At 40.0% G+C, this 22,001-nt stretch overlaps 1 protein-coding gene across 11 annotated transcripts in view; it reads right to left on the bottom strand.

Annotated features, from left to right (window-relative positions):
- Positions 1 to 22,001, bottom strand: part of LOC110078490 (voltage-gated potassium channel KCNC1) — a 52,507-nt gene that overhangs the window by 2,994 nt on the left and 27,512 nt on the right. For 2 of the 11 annotated variants that reach the window (XM_078376995.1, XM_020792728.3), the window contains 3 exons: positions 13,099 to 13,293; positions 8,068 to 8,228; positions 6,732 to 6,840 (listed from right to left, as the gene is read on the bottom strand). In XM_078376995.1, the coding sequence (XP_078233121.1) occupies positions 8,077 to 8,228; positions 13,099 to 13,293 (347 nt within the window). In that variant the 3' untranslated portion in view covers positions 6,732 to 6,840; positions 8,068 to 8,076. Of the gene's footprint in view, positions 1 to 265; positions 436 to 1,791; positions 1,850 to 3,107; positions 3,151 to 6,719; positions 6,841 to 8,067; positions 8,229 to 13,098; positions 13,294 to 22,001 lie in introns of those variants that run through there. The other 9 variants (XR_013537126.1, XR_013537124.1, XR_013537128.1 and 6 more) reach the window with 9 other exon arrangements.

The following is a 22,001-nucleotide window of genomic DNA, read 5'->3' as shown; positions in this document are numbered from 1 at the left end:
CTATCTTGAAGAACATTTTTCTTTGATTTTTGCTTTGAGAGGAAATTCCCATTGATGCCAAGATCTTGCAGAAAGGCCAGTGATTCCAACATTGCAGGGTGTTTGCTTTATCTGCTCTAGGCTTTAATTTGAAGTTTATAGGAGCTATCCAAGGTATTGAGCCTTATCCATCAAACAATGTTCACACTTTGGATGGATCTTTTCTGTTTGGACTAATACCTGGTACAGATTCCGTGCCCCCAAAATATCAGTTTCACTAGCCTCTATGGCTTTGTCAAATCCTGACACCTTCCCAGTCTCTTTACTCTCTTCCCAGAACAGGAATATACTTCTATTTAACCCTTTACATACTTACAAATATGTGCCCCACAAAGCTAGGCATGCAACGTCAGCAAAAACATAACACATCATGCTTGTACTTCTCTTATGGCAGATCTGTTGAGAGATGGAAGGGCCTTAAGCTTATTACAACCTGCTAACTTTTGGTGTTTAGTGTATCCCAGGTAGAGACAATGGATATGTTGAAAAGCACCCTGCTAGCAACACACATGGCATCTGAGAGCAAGATGTTATCAAAGTCTGATCACTACAGATTTAGGGTAAAGGGGGCTGTGTATTACAGTGCACACAGAAACACTTGAACACGAAAAGTGGACAGCAACTTTTTCAAGTAAAAAAAATTAAATACTTACATGTCATTGATGGGTATCAGAGAAAACTTTCATAAAGGACACCTTGCAGCTGAATAACATATAATTACACATGTAGGCACAGAGTTATATGTAAAAAAAAAGACTGTGCACAGTGGTAACGTAAACTATGTGTTGGATGAAAGTGATATTAGATAAACTTGCTAATTGTGCACAGGGACAAGAAATACTTACATGAAACTGTGTGCAGTAATATAAATATAATGACTAGATTGTGCAAAAGCAATCTCTCTCTGTGTTGTATATCATGCACGTGGCAAATATGTCATTATATAGGCCAAACACAAACCAGAGTATATGTGCGGAGTCTATCAGTTTGTGAGTGGCAGTATGTTAACATGGCAGTCATAGATGTCATCACGTGATGTGCTGAAATAACATGTTGAATGCTTGGTGCATGTCTATACAGTACATGATGTATATGTAGCATAAAACTGAATGTACAGTACCAGATTTGCAGTTCGTTGTATGTAGTGTGTTATGTCTGTTACATCAATACATGTGATGTATATTTTTGTAGCATCTTCTGTGTGCTGAAATAAGGTGCCTTGATGTATGTTGCATAACATGCATATGCCTGCTGCCACATATGCAATCATGCTCTTTGCCACTTCACGTGGCATATTACTTGGCATGTAATGTTGTATATTACAGATACAGAGAACAAGTCATCACATATGCTGTGTACGTACCATGCTCTTATTTAACAGACTAGCATGTAACTGAACATTCACAGTATGTAAACACAGATGCATAATTTTCTCACCAGGGTATTGCACTACAAGGCCCATTTTCTCAGCTCAAAGAAGCCTCCTGATATTTGTCTGTCAGACAAAGGCAATTAAAGATTATTTCCAAGTTGAAGACAGCCACTCCAGAGCTACTTTCAGCTTAGCCCAATTGTACAACTCAGGCAGGTCTTGCCAATTCAGCTCTGAACAGAGTGAAGAAAATGAACTTGTGAGGCAGAGTGCAATGCCCTGAGGTCTCCTTTCCCATCTGCCAGGCAGCACCCACCCCACATCAGGAGCAAGAGCAACAACACACTCAGAATGGACTGAAAGCATTGAGCAGGGCTGACCTGCCTCCGAGGGGCGCTGGAGTTCACATGCCCAGCCAGTCTCAGGCGGTAATCAGAGCTGGGGACAAAGAAAGACATGGAGACCTAGTCACACTGCGCTGGAAAGGCTAAGCAGGACAGTTTTCACAAGCAGCATAGAGGAAGGGCCACAGCTGTTGTGTGCACGAGAAAGGTGATTACATTGGCAAGGAATTGGTGCACGCTTGTTCCCTTTTGCACACAATAAGGGGAAATGAAAAGAGCATGTGCGAAAGTGCACATTCCTAATGCTGGCCAGCATACTTCTTAATGGCAGAAGCAGAGCATTTGCACGGGAGAAATCTGCACATTCTAAGAATCACTTCAAACCAGATGAAATTTCCTGCTTGGAAATTATTTGGATAAAGTGACCCTTCAGAAGCATGGAGCTTACCTGCTCTCTATATATGCACAAGCCTTTTTAACCATATGCAACCAAGCAACAAGTTCTGCATTGACCCATTTGGATTTTGCAGAAACAGGTTCCCTTGCGACCAGGCACAAATGCACATGTGCAGATTGTTTTGTTGCATTTGTCACATTCATGTGCTCATCTAGGTTTTGCCTGTTCAAAGGGACAGCGGTGCCTGCCTGGCATGCAGCAAGATTCAAACATGTCATCAAGCACCCAGTTTCACCTTTTGCACACACTCGTAGACAACATTTGCTTTTGCAGACAAAGTGCACTGTTATCTCTCTTGCATTTACAAGAGACTTTGCACATGTGAACAGCTGAGGTGAGCAGATCTCAATTCCATATACAGAGCAATCTGCACCTGGAGACTGGAACTTATTTGAATATAAAGGAAAACGGGGAGAAGAATGCATCCACAGACTTTTCTCTGGTGATTTTTTCTTTTGCAACATCAGCCAATTAGAAAGCAGTTTAAATAAGGACTGGGGTGCTGGGAATAAGGGACTACACAGCAGGTCCTTGGAAACCTCTAAGTTGGACTTCTGATTTGTTGCTCACCTGTTGAGTTAAGGCTTGCATCCAAGCAATCATACCTAGAACCTTTGTACACATTGCTGCTTTTGTTTCCTTGAGGCCATAAATGGTTAAATAGAAAATCAAATAGGCTGATAACTTGGTGGCATTATTCACAAGTATACTATCAGGAATTCTGCCTGATTCCTTCCTCCCTGTGCCCACGCTCTGCATCAGAGACTGGAGTGTGGCCACTGAGCTGTTAGCCTCATCCAGACATCTACACCTGGCTGCCTGTGAAAAAGGACAAAAAAAGGTTCCCCCAGGGGAGCATAACAAGCAGGCTGAGGTGTGTGGAATGAGTACGTACCTGGCTCACGCGGTCGGGGCGTTACGAGAATACAGGGTGGACCCTACAAGACGTATGAAATGGGACATTAATTGTAATCAAATATTGGTGTAGCCTGTCTCTGGGGAGAACACGAGGGGAGCCCAGCTTCGTACCAGGAGCAAGAGAGACCCACGTGTATTTCAAATATTCTTATCCTTTGTGCTTAGCTCACATGTCTCTTTGCTCCATTCCAACCATTCCATTCCCTCTTCCCATACTCCCCCCGCCCAATTTCCTTGGGTACACCTGATCTTAGGAGAAAGTTGCCTCCACACCATCCTTACTGACTTTCCCAATGATGCAGGTTTTCCAGTCTCATCTTCTCATCAATATTGCTTATTCTTTGTAGCTCATGGACAGAGCAAAGGGCAGTTCTTCGCCCCAGAATCTCAGGGGTAGTAGCCTGCTGCTTGGCCCATAACCCCCCTGTATTCCTTTTATTGTTCCACAATGGTCTTCTTTCCTCTGAATGCTATGGGTGCTCCACCCTCATACCTCCCAGCCCTCAAACCCAGAGGTTTGGGGGGTCCCCCCATCGTGTTCCCTTCCGTGGACAGGTGCAATATTTGCCCTGAAAATGAAAACAGATAATAATGAAATAATGCCACAAGCACATAGGACACTAGGGAAGAGGAGTTGTAAGGATACATGTGTCCCTATAAGTATGAAAGGAAGTGAGATAGAGTTGTAGAGATGAAGAGTATCTTTCCACAAACCAGACAGGATCTAGAGGAACCAAGCAACTGTTTTGGGAGGCTTAATATTTTCGTCCACAGCCCGAACTTCAGTTAGGACTGCAGCACTGCGCACACCTTAGAGGAAAGTCCTATTCGCCTCTGGAATTGGTGCACAAGATTGTGCTGCTTGATTAAGAATAAGTACCTGCCTTTATTCACATTCCACCTTTCTTTACCTCACCCCTCCCTTTTCCTCTGTAGTTTCCTGCATCATAAACATTTAGAATACAGTTTTTAAAAAAACATATTTTGTTTGGCATATACTTTCAAGGCCCATCAGTGAAGTGCACCTGATGAAGTAGGCTGCAGTCCACAAAAGCCTCTTCCAAAAAACCCAACATCAATTCCGCTTCTGAGTGCTAAAGTCCTAAATGATCTTTTATCAGCATTTAGATTCCATGGGTCTTGGGTTGTCCCATCTTTGGTATTGCTATTTGCATGTATTGCAAACTCCAACAATTATTTAAAAGGAAGAGGAAAAGGTAGAAGAAAGTCGAAGCTTGGCAAGGTATTGGTAACACATAACAAGTTTGTAGTCCAATATGGCTGGTTTAGTATTCCATCAGTGCAAACCTCCCTTTTGAGAAGTCTGGGTTCTTTCTGTTTCTCTTTGACTGGAATGAGGAGACAATATTATTCTTAACAAAAAGAGGCATCAGTATGAGTATGAGTGTGCTCGAGTTATCTGAAATATGGAATACATCTCCGAATATTGCTCAAGTTACTTTCTGCCCTATAACAATCTCTGTTTGCTTCCACTAATTATCTGCTTGTTTATTTGTAAATGCATTTCTGTATCTATAGGTATATGATAAAAGTATATGTCATTGTTTTTCTCTTCTAAACCAAACCTGCTAGCACTGCCCAATCCCCCAGAATATTTGACAGTGCAAAGAAATGGGAAGTGTGTTAGTTGTATGTACATTCTTGCGGACGCATGCAAGTCATTTATGAAATGCACAGACTGTGGGAAAAGGCAGGATTCTTTTCATGCAAACATGTACGTTTTGGTTTTGAAAGACTGACTCCAAAGTTATCCCATAGACCCAGTCCTCCTTCCCTGGAAATATGAACTGACTGAGCTTTAGAAAATAAGGTATGATGTGAGGAAAGCGGTTAAAGAAAGAATTTTCATCTACTTTCATCTTTCTAGTGCTTGAGAATCATTCAGTTAATTTATTTGGCAGTAATTTAGGACAGATGGAAATTCTCAGTGTCTACATAATTTATGGCACTTACTCCCACAAGACGTGGTTGCTGACCACTACTTGAAATGGATCTGAAGTAGAATTAGGCACTCATTTATGGAAGAAAAAAGACTATCAGTGGTAATTGGACATAACCAACTAAACAGAATCTCCATGTTCCAAGGGAATGCACCACTAACTGATTGCTAGGAAGCAATAGCGGGAGGCATCTGAACAGTCATACCGTACTAGAAAAAGAGAGTGTTGGATTTCAAATCCTATAATCCTAAACCCTCATAATCTTTAGACATGCTGGCAGGGACTGATGAGAGTTGCAGTGTAAGAAGACCTTGGACTGCTACAATTACCATCCTCAGGAACAGACTTTCAGTCTGCTCTAGCAAGGCACTTCTTTAAGTTGCGTTTTCTTCTAAATGGTCTATCCATAACACTAGAAGCAGTATTTCCTAGGTAGGTTACATTCAGGCCTAGACATACTTGCTAAAAACAATGGGACAGATTAGCTGTGATGACTAATTTAAGTCCAATTAGTTTCAAATAGGCTACTCCCAATATGACTAAGGGTACAACTACAGTGACAAATTACAGGAAATGCTCCAGGATTGGAATGGTCTGATTTGCCTTAGTTTCTGTTGACTACATAACATAGAAGTCAATGTGAATCAGCCCTGCAGAGAAGTGTGTGTTGGACATATATAATACCAGATTTATGTGCCAGTTACACAATAATATATAGAAATATAATGGGCCATAAAATGCAAAAGCAAAATGTTATATTAGAATTGTATACATGCTTCAGTAATGCTATAGTACCTCTTTCCTGCTGATACAGTCTAGAGTCTTGGCATATCTTAATATGGTCTTGCATATACTTGTTTTGAATTATTAAAGGCACAGATTTTAATATTTATTATTTAATTTATTTAAAATATTAATATCCCACCTTTCTTCTAAAGGATGGAAGGCAGCTTACAGTATTAAAACATCTAACAATGTGAACTTTGTTAATGACCAAAAGAAATCTGGAGTGTACCAGTAAGGAATTGTACTTCACACAAAGCAACTCTTATAGCAATATCTGTAGGTTTGTTCAGTACATATGGACAAATCATGAGTAAAACAGATAGGATCATTTCGGATTCCAAAAAGGTGATCTCATTTTTGAATGATCATGTGAATATCTGTGTGGATGTGCATAAAAAGATGGGGGGGGATGGCAAGAGAGATGAAGAGCAGAACACTTCACCCACAGCTCAAGTTGAATCAATCTATTCTACTGTCTTGGCATTCTACAAAACTCTCTTATGGGTACTGACGTTATGATGGAGGAAGAGGAACAGAATATATTTTGTACCAAAGCTAAATGATTGTAGCATTCAGATTCTTTTAAATCGATTAAACGTATGTGCTTTATAGCTGCTTTAGAAACGAAACTGCAGTTATTAATGGCAAGTTGATTCCAACATATTAACACCCAACATTATAGGAGTCCTACCCAGAAATGAAATTTTGGATGCCAGAAGAAGTTGCTGAAAACATTGGTGGTGAGTTTTGCAGGCAAGTCAAGCAAGAAATAGGACTAGACTGCAAAGGTGAATAATGATGTGGGTGGGTGGAGGCAGTGATGTTAGGAGGAGGCTACTCACCAATTCCCTGCATTCCAGGCATTCTACTCATGCTTCCAGGGGGCTGCGTTGGCATTGTAGTCATGCAGGTACCAGGAGGTGGCAGAGGAGTCTGATGCTGGCTGCGGCAGGCGGCGGGCGCCTATGGGGCCCGGGTTTGGTGGACAGTGGGATAAGGGAGGGATAGGGGTAGGAGCAATGGATGGAGATGAAAAGGGGGTAGGGGTGGGAGAAACAGACAGAGGTGGTGTGAGGAGGAGGCTCTGAAGATGGACATGTGGTGACATAGAGGAAGGCACAGCTGTGAAAAACACCCATCCACCCACCTCACCTGCCTCTTCCTGACCTGAGCTTAGCACTGCTGATGGCCCGACTCACCTGTTCTGAGCACAATTTAACTGTTCCTACCCACCTCCCTCCCAGAGTTTTCAGGAATTCTAGTTACTACCTTCCTTGTTCTTATTTACTATCTGTTCCTGAGCAGAGAAGTGTGATAAAGTGGCTAAGGTGATAGAATTCAGATTAGAAAGATCCTGGTTCAAATGTGTACTTCACCATGAAGCTCACTGGGTGATGCTACCTATTAATATGACCTACACTGCAGATTAGTGGTGAGGATAAAATGTATGAGGTATGACTATCCATGCTAGAGGAAATGTAAGATAGGGATGTAATTTAAAAAGAGTTCTCCCACTGCAACAGTCTAACACATGGGCAGGCATCTTTGGAGGGGCTGGGGCCAATTTTCATCTCCCTGGCCCACTGAGGTGAGTGGGAGAGTGGGTGGATGTCACACTGCAAAACTGCAAGTCACTGGAAGTCCAGTTTCAAAAAACACATAGACCTTATAATCACCCAAAAAGAAAAGTTTTAACTGCAGTGGAGGTGGGGGTCAGTTAAAAAATGGATGGAGCCCACACATGGCTCACAGGCTGCAAGTTTCCCCCCTATCCGAAATCCAAGCTCTTTCCCCTGAGGCATTCTTGAGCCTATCCACCTTTATTTTTTTTTAAATATCAGAAAATTTCAGCAAACAGTGGTTCTGTCTTTGCATGTGCCTAGATTCATATGGAAATCTGAATTTCTAAAGTTATTGGGATGTGAGGCAACAGACCTCAAGTAGTATTTATCCTAACTTGGTCTTGGATATTTGATTATCTGAATCAACAAGCAATGTCCCCAAATAGCTATAATGCTGAACCAGACATACTGTATGGGAGATCTGAATTCAAATTCAGCAAGGAGTTCACAGAGTGAGCTTGGTCCACTTAGGATTGTTCAACATAGTTTCTGTTGTAACCAGGCTAATTAATTCACAGGGTTCTTGTGGTAATAAAAGCAAGGATGGTACAGATCTTGGAGACATTACCTTTTTGGATTATAACTTTCTGAATTCACCAGGCAGCATGTCAGAATTACAGTCCAAAAAACATAATTTTTCCAGGTTCCAGTATGGTGGAGCTGTGTATACCGACTTGCCCACCTTGGAGGGAGGATGGGAAATGTGAGGATATATTGAAGTCTTTGCATCTATTTAATAATAAACGAGAGAAAATAGGCACAAAGACTTTTTGATATATCCTTGTAAAAAGAAATGGATCATTTATAGCAGTATTTAAACAATTTTACTGAAAGATACTCTAGAAAGAAGAAGCCAACTTGTGCTCTTTTCTAAAAGGAAGATCTCAGCAAGGGCGAAGCGTAAGATAAATTATATGTGCAAATCATCAGCTCGGTTACTGAGCTACATGCCTTCCTTAAAACACACACACACACATTTCCACTGGTTAAGAATCAAACCCAAGCCTCCTTTATAATACAATTAAGAATTGTATCCCTGACCTAGCAACACAGGTCTGCAGTATTCTGGGGGCAGGACCACAGTGTGGAAAGAAAGAAGGAAACCTTCTTTCTCTCCCATCAGCTTCTCCTGCTTTATCCAGGACATTTTATGTAGCCCAGATGGCATTCTGCATTTTCCTCATGATGGCCACTATTGTCCTATATTTCCCATGATTTCTCATCCTCATGATGGCTACTATTGTCCTATATTTTCCACCAGCTGCGAATACAATTCTCCCTTACGGAAACAGCCTTTATATTCTGACCTGCAGGAAATATGATAGGAGCCAGTCTAGTGCAAAGAGCAGGGTGGATCACACATCCTCATTTGGGGAAAAAAAAACCTGTACAGTATATCAAGCAGAACCCTTACTCTGCCAATTATCCAGTGTAACAGTTATTTAGCAGTCATTTTATGTTGTGCAGGAGCATGCATGTTCTACCTTCAGCACTGGTGCTAGAAAATATCTACTTGCATACATCTGGATTAATAATCATATGCAAATTAGTAGTGGCCTAGTTCCTAGTTTGAGCTGCATACCTTTGGATTAAGATGCAAAAAGTGTTTAATTTCTAAGAGGTATCAGGGCATAAGCCTATCTAGGATCTTCCACTATCTGTCCCGTCCTCATTCCTTATTTTTAAGTGTGTAGAAACAAGCTATAGTTATTTAGGGGTACTGAGTAATCTCTCTGCTCATGTTTGGACACATCTTTAATATCTTGTTAAATATTTCAGGAGGAAATCTTCCTATGAAAATCAGATTCCATGACTATGCTTTGATTCAAGCCTTTAGAAAAGGTGATGGCATTATCCCTCAATATATCTTTAAAATGTTAGTAAACTGAGATTAATTTACTGTATATGCAATGAAAAATAAGTAATGGTCTTTCCCTTAGTCATATATGACTTTTCTAAAAATATATATATGCATGTAATTATTCCCATATCCATGCCTTAATAAGCACATGCAAATAAAAAGGAGGTAGGGTTTGTATTTTTGTTTTTTTATTGTATATGAATTAAAATTCAAACCATACAAAACCATACAAAAATATGCTAGAAACAACCTGGAGTTTACCTAGTTTTAAAGTTAACTTGATGCAATTAGATAGGTAATTTTAGATTCAGGCCTAATACCTTACGGGCTTTTCCTCTATCAATTGTAATGTGTATTCATTACATCATCTATTTTAAAAGGCTCAAGTAAGTTTTGCGGTACTAGGGAACATTCCTAACCCTATCATGAGCCATCAGCTTGGCTCAAGATATACAGTATTGCTACAAAAACAAAAAGGACTGGTAGATCCACTGAAGCTGTCTAGCAAGGAGAGACGACAGTCCCAGGATATAAAAATGGGTATCAGTATCAGGGCTCTTATCTTTGAATAAAATACTGATACCCATTTTTACATCTTGGGATTATTGTCTCTCCTTGCTAGACACCTCAAGATATGTTGCTGCCTAAGACAAAGAAAAAACACCCACAAACACTCATCATGCATGTAATTGATTAATTTGGCTAAAACTAATTTCATTAGTCTAATAAGAAATCTTTAATTGGCTGACAACTTTAATTCTTCAAAAGGTTTAGGCAACTCAGAAGTACATAAAGTGTTATGCAAATGCAATTCAGTTCAATAAAACAATTTCACTCCTAGGTCTAAACCTATTTTATAGCTCAAAGTCTGTACAGCATAAACGAGATTCTCAAAATTTTGCTCTAATGACAAGCGGCAAGTAGACAAGCCATTCCTCCCCTGAGATTTCTATAGTTGCTCCTTGCCCACTTCTTACTGTTTCTCCCTGCTGCGTAACACCTCAAACATCTGTCGTGTTTCCTCCCTCAGTGGAAGTAAATACCTCGTCAGCTTTCATTTGCTGCAGCCTCCTGTTTGCCTGCTGTGACAGGCACAACCTTGTTTCTCTTCAAGAGACTGCCTGCTGCTACTGTAAGCTTCTGACAGATGCTAGAGCAGCAGTTATGAAACACATAGGCATGCTGTTGCTGATTCCTATCCAGTGAGATCATGTTTTCCCATACCTTTTTGTAGTGAGATGAACAAAACTGAAACTGGCTCTCACCTAATTTAGAACAGAGAACTGCAGACAAAGAAAAAGCAAGTTGCAAAAGCCAGTACTGTAGTACTAAAATCAAATTTATCAGTGGCACTGCAGTGCCTAAGTATAAACTCTAGAACTATAAAGACCTTAGTTTTAATTATAAGAGTAAACTACTGGTAAAATACTAATCTGTATTAACAAAGTTTGTGTTGTTGCTGTTCATGCAGTGACCAAATTTTAAAAAAAACCACAAGAAATCTTAGAGCTGTAATTCTATTGCATGCTACTGATTCTGAGAATTCTTTAGAATGATTAATCTATATCAGTAATAATTGTGAGACTATTCTTGATATATTAATCCTTTTAGCCTCATTTTTTTAAAAAAGGAAAAAGGCAATATCCTAGTTTCCTGGGAAAAATGAAAAAGATGCAAGCAAACAGATTAACCCCGGCTCAAAGCAGGCTAGGATATGAATATAATAATTTTAGAATGGAAGAGCTGGAAGGGACCCCATGGATCATTGAGTCCAGACCCTGTCAAGGAGGCACACTTGGGAATCAAACTCCCACCCTCTGGCTCCACAGCCATTGAATTATCCACAATTCTTAAGGTTCTTTCTCTTCAGGTGTTGGACAAAGAACGTTCATATCCCAGCTTGCTTTACATTCCTGGATGTTCCAATTTGCCCCCTCTGCTTCCTGCTCTGAATATTCAAAATAATAAATGTCTATAATTAAAGTATCTGTTTATGCTGGTTTTAGTGAGTGCTTTTATTTTAGTGAGTTTATGTTATTTATACCATACCTTTTGGCTAATAGCCAGGTATGGGTGGCCCCCTTTTTTTTTTCTTGCCAGAAAGATTGAAATAGACAACCAGGCCCCAAAGATACAAATGTCTTCCATAAGAGTAATACTGTAGGTGCTTATTTTCATAATGAGAAGCTAGTAGCTTGGAATCCTTTAATAAGCCTCTTTTTTAGCGCCACTGGAAGCTTATGAAACAGTTTTACAACTTGTCATGACAACACTTTAAGGGAAACAGGAGAGGCAGGGGGCAAGGGAAGAAACACTGTACAGTATGTCCACTGTTGGCAGTTTCCCATTAAACTACTTTTGCAATAAAATGTCAGTTCACTTTTTTAAAAAACAAAGTAATTGTGTTGTGTGAAGGCAGTTAAAAAATACAAAAAAGAAAATAGGTGTATGGAGCATGCACCACCTTAGATACTGCAGCTTATTCCCATTTGCAGAGTAACCTGGTCAAGGTAATTTGGTTTAGAGAGAGCCTTTATGCAAGGCTCATGGCAGGCATTATCTTTAATTACTACATGCTACAATACGGGTAGCTTAATATTAAATTATTACTATACTGATTTTATAGTTTGGGAGTTGTGCCACACATGAGCAAGAAATACATTATGCCAGTGGGTCCAAGGCTAGTTTTTTCTGTTAACAGAACTTAAGGCTGGCAGAACGGGTTGGCCACTTCAGGCAGCAGATCTGGAATCTCACAAAAGAGAAAATGGTTAGCTATTTTTGGCTTTTTCTTGTATTTTTACTGTTAGGGAAGGATAGAGGCACTTGTAGCATTTTCTCTCTTCTGTGCTGAAATAATATGTATTTCATTAATATCTTAATTTGGGATGGGGGAAGTATTTGCTGCCCTGGCAGCAAATGTCATACATAGTCCTGACAAGACAGCAACAGCAGGACAGGTGTGCAGAAAACAGGAAATAGCTTTCTAACACTGTATTATCCATTTCATGTCCTCACATTGGCTACAAGTCTCCTCTCCCCCTTAAAAAACAATTACAGTTGCTATTTGCTGTGGCTTCCTTTGAAACAGCAGCCTCTGAAATATGAAGCACAGCTACAGCCAATGCTGTGGAACACAGTGGTACATATAAGGGAGAAAAACATGCTGGAATGATAAAACTGACAGAAAGCAAGAGTTGTTTCTTTTAAAAAGTGTATGTTTGTTGAAATGGATGACATAATGGGTGAGGGTGCAAACAGGGAACATAACATTGTTGAGCTAGTGATCTCAGAGTTTGTGAAAATAATGGGACAGCATGGGGAGTGCTAGGCTGAAAAACCTACTTCCCTGCTCCCCAGTCATGACACCCCACTTGCTCAAAATGAAAGGATGCTCCACTGGACAGAGGCACAAGATAAGTGCTGTACCTTGACCAATGTACTGTACAGTGTTGTTAGTGAGGCAAAGATGGAGAAAAGGAAACCCTCTGGTTGCTAGGACACCTTCTATCCCCTGATAATCACTCCTGATCTTATTCCCCATCTCCTGTTTTCTCCACAGCTTGATCTCAATGTTAATAATTGTGCTTTTTATCCCGGAAAGGTGGCAATTCTAGGTTTTGCTATGACAAAGGTTATGAAGGTGGCATTGAAGGGCAAAGATGGCCTAGTGAGGCAAGTATTTAGATGATATCCTTGAGGAAAGAGGCAGGGCAAAACTGATGTAAATGTGTGTACCTTTCCGGATGTTGCCATCAGGTGACTGTCCAAAATCACCTGTGGAGAGGAGGAAGCAGGCTCGGTCACGGTTATAGCGCTCCCGACCAGCAGGTGTGACAGGTGACTTCTCTTCAGGTGACAGGGCCTGGTCAATTGTTGGGCAATCCTCATTCGCCAACGCTGCATTTGCTGCATCACCATTTTGCTTGGAATCTGTGAAAAAAATAGGCTAAAGTAAAGGGGCAACACAAATAAATAAGGCAGGTGTATGAAAATGCTTCAAACTCCTGGCTTTTCTGTGTTAACCTTAACAAATAGCCTCCACTTCCCTCAGAATTCCCAAATCTAAAATCACTGGCTACTATGTCTAGAACAATTACTGTAGTTACAACCTTTTGGGCTTTTTGGTTAAGGGGGAAAAAAGGAGAAGGCGGGGCATGACAGAGACAGGACACATGAACAAGGTGGCACGGTGGCATTCATGTCTGGTTCTGGCATGTGGTTGCTTATTGTGGGAACAGAAAGCTAGAAAAGATAGGCTTTGGGTCTGATCCAGCACCTGTCTTGTTTCTAGAAGTGTAATATATGCTTTGAAGGAGGAGGGATTATTCAACTCAATGTTTATTGACGTTCAAATTAGTCTTTTTGCCTTATGAAAACTTCATGCCATTTTTTTATGCTAGCGGATGTCATTAGAAGAAACGGTGTTTTGAAAACAGTGTAAATTACTGACCTTGACATTTGTCTTAAGTTGATCACATTATTGCTCTATAAAGAACAGTGAGTATCAATTTCAAAAATTCAGATGAAATTTCAGAAAATTTGGTCAGGCTGAAACTTTATTCAAAAATTAGCATTACTTGCATTCTCGTGGAGTCTGGCTTTTCCCAAGTTGTATTAATCTATCTGGTTGTGTTAACTGAATATATATATATTCAAGTGTGGTTGAACAGGTGATTAATTTACATTGATATATACACACACTTACGCTAAATAAAATGTATTATTTTTTGAGATGCTAGAAGACTACTTGTTCTTTCTGACGGGCTCCCCCAGCACCCCTGCCCTTCCCTCAGAAAAATTTTACATTTTGGAATAAAACATGTTCGTCACTAGAGAGTGTGAGGAGCATTTTTCAGTTGAAAAACTTCCCCCCCAATAACCCCCCTTTTAAAAAGTTAAGAAAACCCCACTGTATATATATACTTGTCAATGTAAATTAATCACCTGTTCAACCACACTTTTCTACTCACAATGAAAATAACTAAGAGACACTAAAATTAAGAGACTAATAATTAAGAGACTAATAACTAAGAGACATTAAAATTAAGAAAGGCCAGGGTTTAATTATTCTTACGTAGGCGTAAGAAATCTCACGAGTTGAGGGCCCTAGGCTAAAGAAGTTGATACAGTGGGGTTTTCTTAACTTTTTAAAAGGGGGGTTATTGGGGTGAAGTTTTTCAACTGAAAAATGCTCCTCACACGCTCTAGTGGAGAACATGTTTTATTCCAAAAATTAAAACTTTTCTGAGGTGAGGGGAGGGGTGCTGGGGGAACCCCTCAGAAAGAACAAATAGTCTTCTAGCATCTTTATATATATATATATTTATATTTATATATAAATATATTTATATAAATATAAATATAAATATATATTTATATAAATATATTTCTCCTTCATGGATTGCTGCCTTGTCGTGGCGAAGGGGCTTGAGTAACTCAGAGAAGCTATGGGCTATGCCGTGCAGGGACACCCAAGACGGACAGGACATAGTGGAGAGTTCCGACTAAACGCAATCCACCTGGAGTAGGAAATGGCAAGCCACTCCAGTATCTTTGCCAAGAACGCCCCATGATCAGAAACAAAAGGCTAAAAGATATGACGCTGGAAGATGGGCCCCTCAGGTCGGAAGGCGTCCAACATGCTACTGAGGAAGAGTGGAGGACAAGTACAAGTAGCTCCAGAGCTAATGAAGTGGTTGGGCCAAAGCCGAAAGGACGCTCAGCTGTGGACGTGCCTGGAAGTGAAAGGAAAATCCAATGCTGCAAAGAAAAATACTGCATAGGAACCTGGAATGTAAGATCTATGAACATTGGGAAGCTGGAGGTGGTCAAACAGGAGATGGCAAGAATAAACATCGACATCCTGGGCATCAGTGAACTAAAATGGACAGGAATGGGCGAATTCAGCTCAGATGATTATCATATCTACTATTGTGGGCAAGAATCCCGTAGAAGGAATGGAGTAGCCCTCATAGTCAACAAAAGAGTGGGAAAAGCTGTAATGGGATACAATCTCAAAAATGATAGAATGATGTCAATACGAATCCAAGGCAGACCATTCAGCATCACAATAATCCAAGTTTATGCACCAACCAGCATTGCTGAGGAGACTGAAATTGAACAATTCTATGAAGATTTACAACACCTTCTAGAACTGACACCAAAGAAAGATGTTCTTCTCATTCTAGGGGACTGGAATGCTAAAGTAGGGAGCCAAGAGATAAAAGGAACAACAGGGAAGTTTGGCCTTGGAGTTCAGAACGAAGCAGGACAAAGGCTAATAGAGTTTTGTCAAGAGAATAAGCTGGTCATCACAAACACTCTTTTCCAACAACACAAGAGGCGACTCTATACATGGAAATCACCAGATGGGCAATATCGAAATCAGATTGATTATATTCTCTGCAGCCAAAGATGGAGAAGCTCTATACAGTCAGCAAAAACAAGACCTGGAGCTGACTGCGGTTCTGATCATCAGCTTCTCATAGCAAAATTCAAGCTTAGACTGAAGAGATTAGGAAAAACCACTGGGCCACTCAAGTATAATCTAAACCAAATCCCTTATGAATACACAGTGGAAGTAAAGAACAGATTTAAGGAACTAGATTTGGTGGACAGAGTGCCTGAAGAACTTTGGATAGAGGCTCGTAACATTGTCCAGGAGGCAGCAACGAAAACCATCCCAAAGAAAAGGAAATGCAAGAAAGCAAAGTGGCTGTCCAATGAGGCCTTAGAAATAGCAGAGAGGAGAAGGGAAGCAAAATGCAAGGGAGATAGGGAAAGTTACAGAAACTTGAATGCAGACTTCCAAAGAATAGCAAGGAGAGACAAGAGGGCCTTCTTAAATGAACAATGCAAAGAAATAGAGGAAGATAACAGAAAAGGAAAGACCAGAGATCTGTTCAGGAAAATTGGACATATTAGAGGAACATTTTGCGCAAAGATGAACATGATAAAAGACAAAAATGGAAGGGACCTAACAGAAACAGAAGACGTCAAGAAGAGGTGGCAAGAATACACAGAGGAATTATATCAGAAAGATTTGGATATCCCGGACAACCCAGACAATGTAGTTGCTGACCTTGAGCCAGACATCCTGGAGAGCGAAGTCAAGTGGGCCTTAGAAAGCCTGGCTAACAACAAGGCCAGTGGAGGTGATGGCATTCCAGTTGAACTATTTAAAATCTTGAAAGATGATGCTGTTAAGGTGCTACATTCAATATGCCAGCAAGTTTGGAAAACTCAACAGTGGCCAGAGGATTGGAAAAGATCAGTCTACATCCCAATCCCAAAGAAAGGCAGTGCCAAAGAATGCTCCAACTACCGTACGATTGCACTCATTTCGCACGCTAGCAAGGTTATGCTCAAATTCCTACAAGGTAGGCTTCAGCAGTATGTGGACCGAGAACTCCCAGAAGTACAAGCTGGATTCCGAAGAGGCAGAGGAACTCGAGACCAAATTGCTAACTTGCGCTGGATTATGGAGAAAGCCAGAGAGTTCCAGAAAAATATCTACTTCTGCTTCATTGACTATGCGAAAGCCTTTGACTGTGTGGACCACAGCAAACTATGGCAAGTCCTTAAAGAAATGGGAGTGCCTGACCACTTTATCTGTCTCCTGAGAAACCTATATGTGGGACAGGAAGCAACAGTTAGAACTGGTCATGGAACAACTGAGTGGTTCAAAATTGGGAAAGGAGTACGGCAAGGCTGTATATTGTCCCCCAGCTTGTTTAACTTATATGCAGAATACATCATGCGGAAGGCTGGACTGGAAGAAACCCAAGCCGGAATTAAGATTGCCAGAAGAAATATCAACAACCTCCGATATGCAGATGATACCACTCTGATGGCAGAAAGTGAGGAGGAATTAAAGAACCTTGTAATGAGAGTGAAAGAGGAGAGTGCAAAAAACGGTCTGAAACTCAACATCAAAAAAACTAAGATCATGGCCACTGGTCCCATCACCTCCTGGGAAATAGAAGGGGAAGATATGGAGGCAGTGTCAAATTTTATCTTCCTGGGCTCCATGATCACTGCAGATGGAGACAGCAGCCCTGAAATTAAAAGGCACCTTCTTCTTGGGAGGAAAGCGATGACAAATCTGGACAGCATCTTGAAAAGCAGAGACATCACCTTGCCAACAAAAGTCCGAATAGTCAAAGCTATGGTTTTTCCTGTCGTGATGTATGGAAGTGAGAGCTGGACCATAAAGAAAGCAGACCGCCGAAGAATTGATGCCTTTGAATTGTGGTGCTGGAGGAGACTCTTGAGAATCCCCTGGACTGCAAGGAGAACAAACCTATCAGTTCTAAAGGAAATCAACCCTGAATGCTCACTTGAAGGACAGATCCTGAAGCTGAGGCTCCAGTACTTTGGCCATCTCATGAGAAGAAAAGAGTCCTTGGAAAAAACCTTGATGTTAGGAAGGTGTGATGGCAAGAGGAGAAGGGGACGACCGAGGATGAGATGGCTGGACAGTGTCTGCGAAGCAACCAACATGAACCTGACACAACTCCGGGAGGCAGTAGAAGACAGGAGGGCCTGGCGTGCTCTGGTCCATGGGGTCTCGAAGAGTCGGACACGACTAAACGACTAAACACACATAAATATATTTATATAAATATAAATATATTTTTATATATATATATATATATTTATATATATATATTTATATTTATATATTTATATATTTATATATTTATATTTATATTTATATTTATATTTATTATTTAGCATAGCATATTATTTATATATATATATATTATTTAGCATAAGTTGTCATGGATAGCAGTCGACAGATTAAATGGGCAGCAGTAGACAAAAACATATGCCAAATACAGCTTGTTACTGTGTGATGTCATAAAACTTTTTGTTCACATTAAGAAATGTATTGCATCTCTCCGTATGACTGTGAGTAGATACCTTGTCTGCCTAAAAATAAGACCTAACCTGAAAATAAGCCCTAGTATGATTTTTCAGGATGCTCCTAATATAAGCCCTACCCCCAAAATAAGCCCCAGTTAAGTGAAATCCCACCCTCCACCATTGTGCAGCAACCAGAAGAAGATGACATTACTGTATTTGAATAAATGTAGATTGTTGTACATGAAAAAAAAAACATCCCCTGAAAATAAGCCCTAATGCATTTTTGGAGCAAAAATTAATATAAGACGACTCGTCTTATTTTCAGGGAAACACGGTAGTAGATTCGGTCCTTGCACTGGGAGAAAGGTAGGGTAGAAATGAAACAAATACAGTATACCTGTATTATAGACACAGTGATACTCCCCTCATAAGGAATACTAGGACTGTCATCCTGCAAAATATATTAAAAACTTCTGCATAACATTTTCAAGTTTTTATGGGGGATTAGTCTGCATACCAACCAATTAAAATCTCTAATGCAGAGAAAGCAGGCACAAAAAGGCATTTTTAGCATGTTACTGATCAACTGGAAGAGATATGGTAGCTATTTGAAGTTGCTAGAGCCACCAGATCAAAAATGTATACATGAGGGGCATTTGTAGGAGCGGGTTTGAGGTTTCCATTAACAGAGCTATAATACTTAATTATATGTTTCACATTGTTCACATTGATATGACTGGCAAAAACAAAACAAAAATAAAAAAAGACAAAAATGTTGTGTCATCTGAAAGACTAATTGCTATATTTTAATGTGAGTTTTCTTAGACAAGTCCGGTTCCATCTTCAAGGTGCCACACTATTGTTGTCTTCTTAATTTTTGTTTTTGTTTTTGCCTAATATGCTAGGATGGATTAACACAGTTACCTCTTCTAAAACTACAGATGTGACTGTCTTTTTTCCTTAAAATAAGCAACTTTGTTGTCATTATTTATCCTCACTTAGGATATGTTACACATGAATCATAATCAGGACTCTAAACGCTAAACAGGACTCTCAGTTTTAACTAAATGGTTCTGAGGGGAACTCATAATATTGTTTTTACCTGATAATGATACCTATCACTCAGTAATAAGAAGGGGTGAACCTGTAATAGGTTAGCTATCACATTTTATCCCACCTTGTGAATTAATTTCTCCAAGAAAGGGCATAGTATAGCCTGAAAAGGATTTATGAAATTCTGAGCTTGTTTATGACGGGAGGATGAAGTGTTCTTGCATACAAAATGAAGTCGCTCTTGCTGGAATAGTACATTCTTTAATTTTGAAAAACATTATTAAAAACAACCTTTTAAAAAGATTTTGGGCTGACTTGGGAGGAGAAGAGGTATCTTTCGGAATCACTGACATCACAGACATTCATCCATCGGGTGCCCGTGAGATGTTTTTGCAGCCTTATTCCCTGCAACACTCAAAATAATAATTGACATGCAAACTAAGGAAGAATCACACATTTGCCCAGTGACAGAAAAATAATCCCCAAGTGCTGGCAAAACAATAACGATGAAACAGAGGTACCTTTTGTACAAAGGTATCTGGAATGTATACCTTTTGTACAAAGGTATCTGGAAGCAAATAATCAACAACTGTACATATACAGGTATTGTACACTCATCCACGCTGACCCTATAATCCTATAATTCTACTGCAGCCTCCTTCTTTAGCAGACAAGATGAGGGAACAACCCTGTTCTTTCTGAGGTTCTCGAAAAACTTTCCAATTGTCGCCTATAACCCCCCTTCCCCTTTGACTAAGTCAAGTAGATTTTGTACTTCCAGCCCTCAGGGACTTTTTCCACATTGATTTGTTGCCTGAATAAATGCAGAACATCTCTGTGGAATTTGTGCATGTCATGGCAGATTCCTCATGACAAACCATCTAGCTCAAGGCTAGTTTCAGCCTTTCCTTGTACTGTATGATTTGTCTAGTATCTTTAATCCATGTTAGCATCTGTTGCTAGCCATTGTCTTAAACAGTTGAGCCACAGCTAAACAAAAGACTCAAAGTGAGCTCTAACTAGCCTACATGAAATAATTAGCGACATTACATTGTCTTTCTCACATAAAAACTATGAAGCAAGAACACTTTGGAATGGCCTGTCTGGAGAATAATTTGAGTGTTGCCATGGTGATATGCCCCACAGTTGCTGCAGATAGCAAGAAGGCCCAATTCGATCTCCATGACAGATCTGAGACTTGAGGAAACTGTGTGTCCCTTGGTGTGTGTGGAAAGGTTAGCTCGTGAACTACAAATACAAGAATCCTCCATGCAGCACATATTGGGGATTCTGGGAGCTCTAATCCAAATAAGTAACTTTTCCACACTCTGGTTTTCCTGTGAATTGCCTTGGAAGAGGCAGAACCTCAATACGGATGAACTGTGAAGTGTTCAGGCTAAGAAATTCATGCCCTCTATTAGGCCTTAAATCGACAGTTCTATTTTTTGGAGAAATTATTATGCACTTAAAACTCATTCCTCAAGGCTATAACTCCATTGCACAGACATTTTGTTTCCCGACATTCAAAGTATAAAGCAGGATTGCTGTGAAAATAGAATTTCGTGCCCTCCTCAGTCAAAACTCAATTGCTCTCAAGACGACGACAGTATTGCACATTCTATAGTCTCTCTGGCACACACTGGAGCTATCTACGACATGACTAAAAAATAACATCCTTTTCAGAACTATTTTTCAAATTAATTAGAGTTTTAATTTTCTCTCCTGCTCCACATTCCTCTCATGTCACTCCAGCAGTCACTTGATTTGCATTTTCTTTTTTATTTCACGCTTTGTCTGACATTTTGAACAAAAGTAGTGGCCTTCCTATAGGAAGGTTTAGCTATTTGCTGAAACTTCTCTTCTTCGTATTTTTTTAAAAAATACGTTCCCCTTTCCAGAACTGGAGCACAGAACTCTTTGTTTTAAACCAAATAAAAAAGTTAGCTCTATATGGGAGATATTTTTTAAAAAAATGGTCTGGCTGCCATCTCATTCACTATAGTTTATGATGTTATGATAAGCCTGTTTTTATGTCAAATAATTTGACACGTTTGGATTTTCTTAGCAAGGAGATCAAAAGGAAGGCACCGCTGTGGAGATAGGATGGGTGAGTGAATGGAAGGGGCAAAGAAAAGGATTTTATCACTTGTATAACTTACTGGGTAAAATCCTGTTGTGTAACTTTGTGCAGACATAACCCAGATTGGGCATCAGAAACATTTGATTTAAATGATTTAAAAGCTTCCAATCCCCTATTTTAGCTTTCAAGGGTCTCTAGGGCCTCAGGATGAGTGGGGATCCTTTAAAAGTTAAATATTGCTGCCTGTGGTCAAAAGCCTGGCAATACCAATTTTACAGTGATTTTTTACCAATGAAGTCTCTCAGCATCTCATCACAAGGCTGCCAAAGGCTTCCCCAGGACAAAAGGGGAACCGAAAATGAGGTGGGAGACTTTTAATTAATGTAAATTAAACATTTCTGGTGCTCAATCTGGGTTACACTAACAGGATTTTTTCCCAATAAATGCAAATCTTAAGAGTAAACCTAGTAGGTATAAAAATAGTTAAGAGAGTAGCAGAGAAGTTGTTGCTATGGCAACGCAGAGGCATTTATTGGGATATCAGGGCCCAGGTAACAAATATGATATATCAGTTGGGTGACTGAGGGGATGGGAGCAGTTCTAGAGCAGCTGATGTGTTTCCCTGAGAGTACTGAGA

The sequence above is a fragment of the Pogona vitticeps genome, chromosome 6, assembly GCF_051106095.1.
Source record: "Pogona vitticeps strain Pit_001003342236 chromosome 6, PviZW2.1, whole genome shotgun sequence".
Taxonomy (NCBI): domain Eukaryota; kingdom Metazoa; phylum Chordata; class Lepidosauria; order Squamata; family Agamidae; genus Pogona; species Pogona vitticeps.
This window is presented reverse-complemented; position numbering and strand designations above follow the sequence as displayed.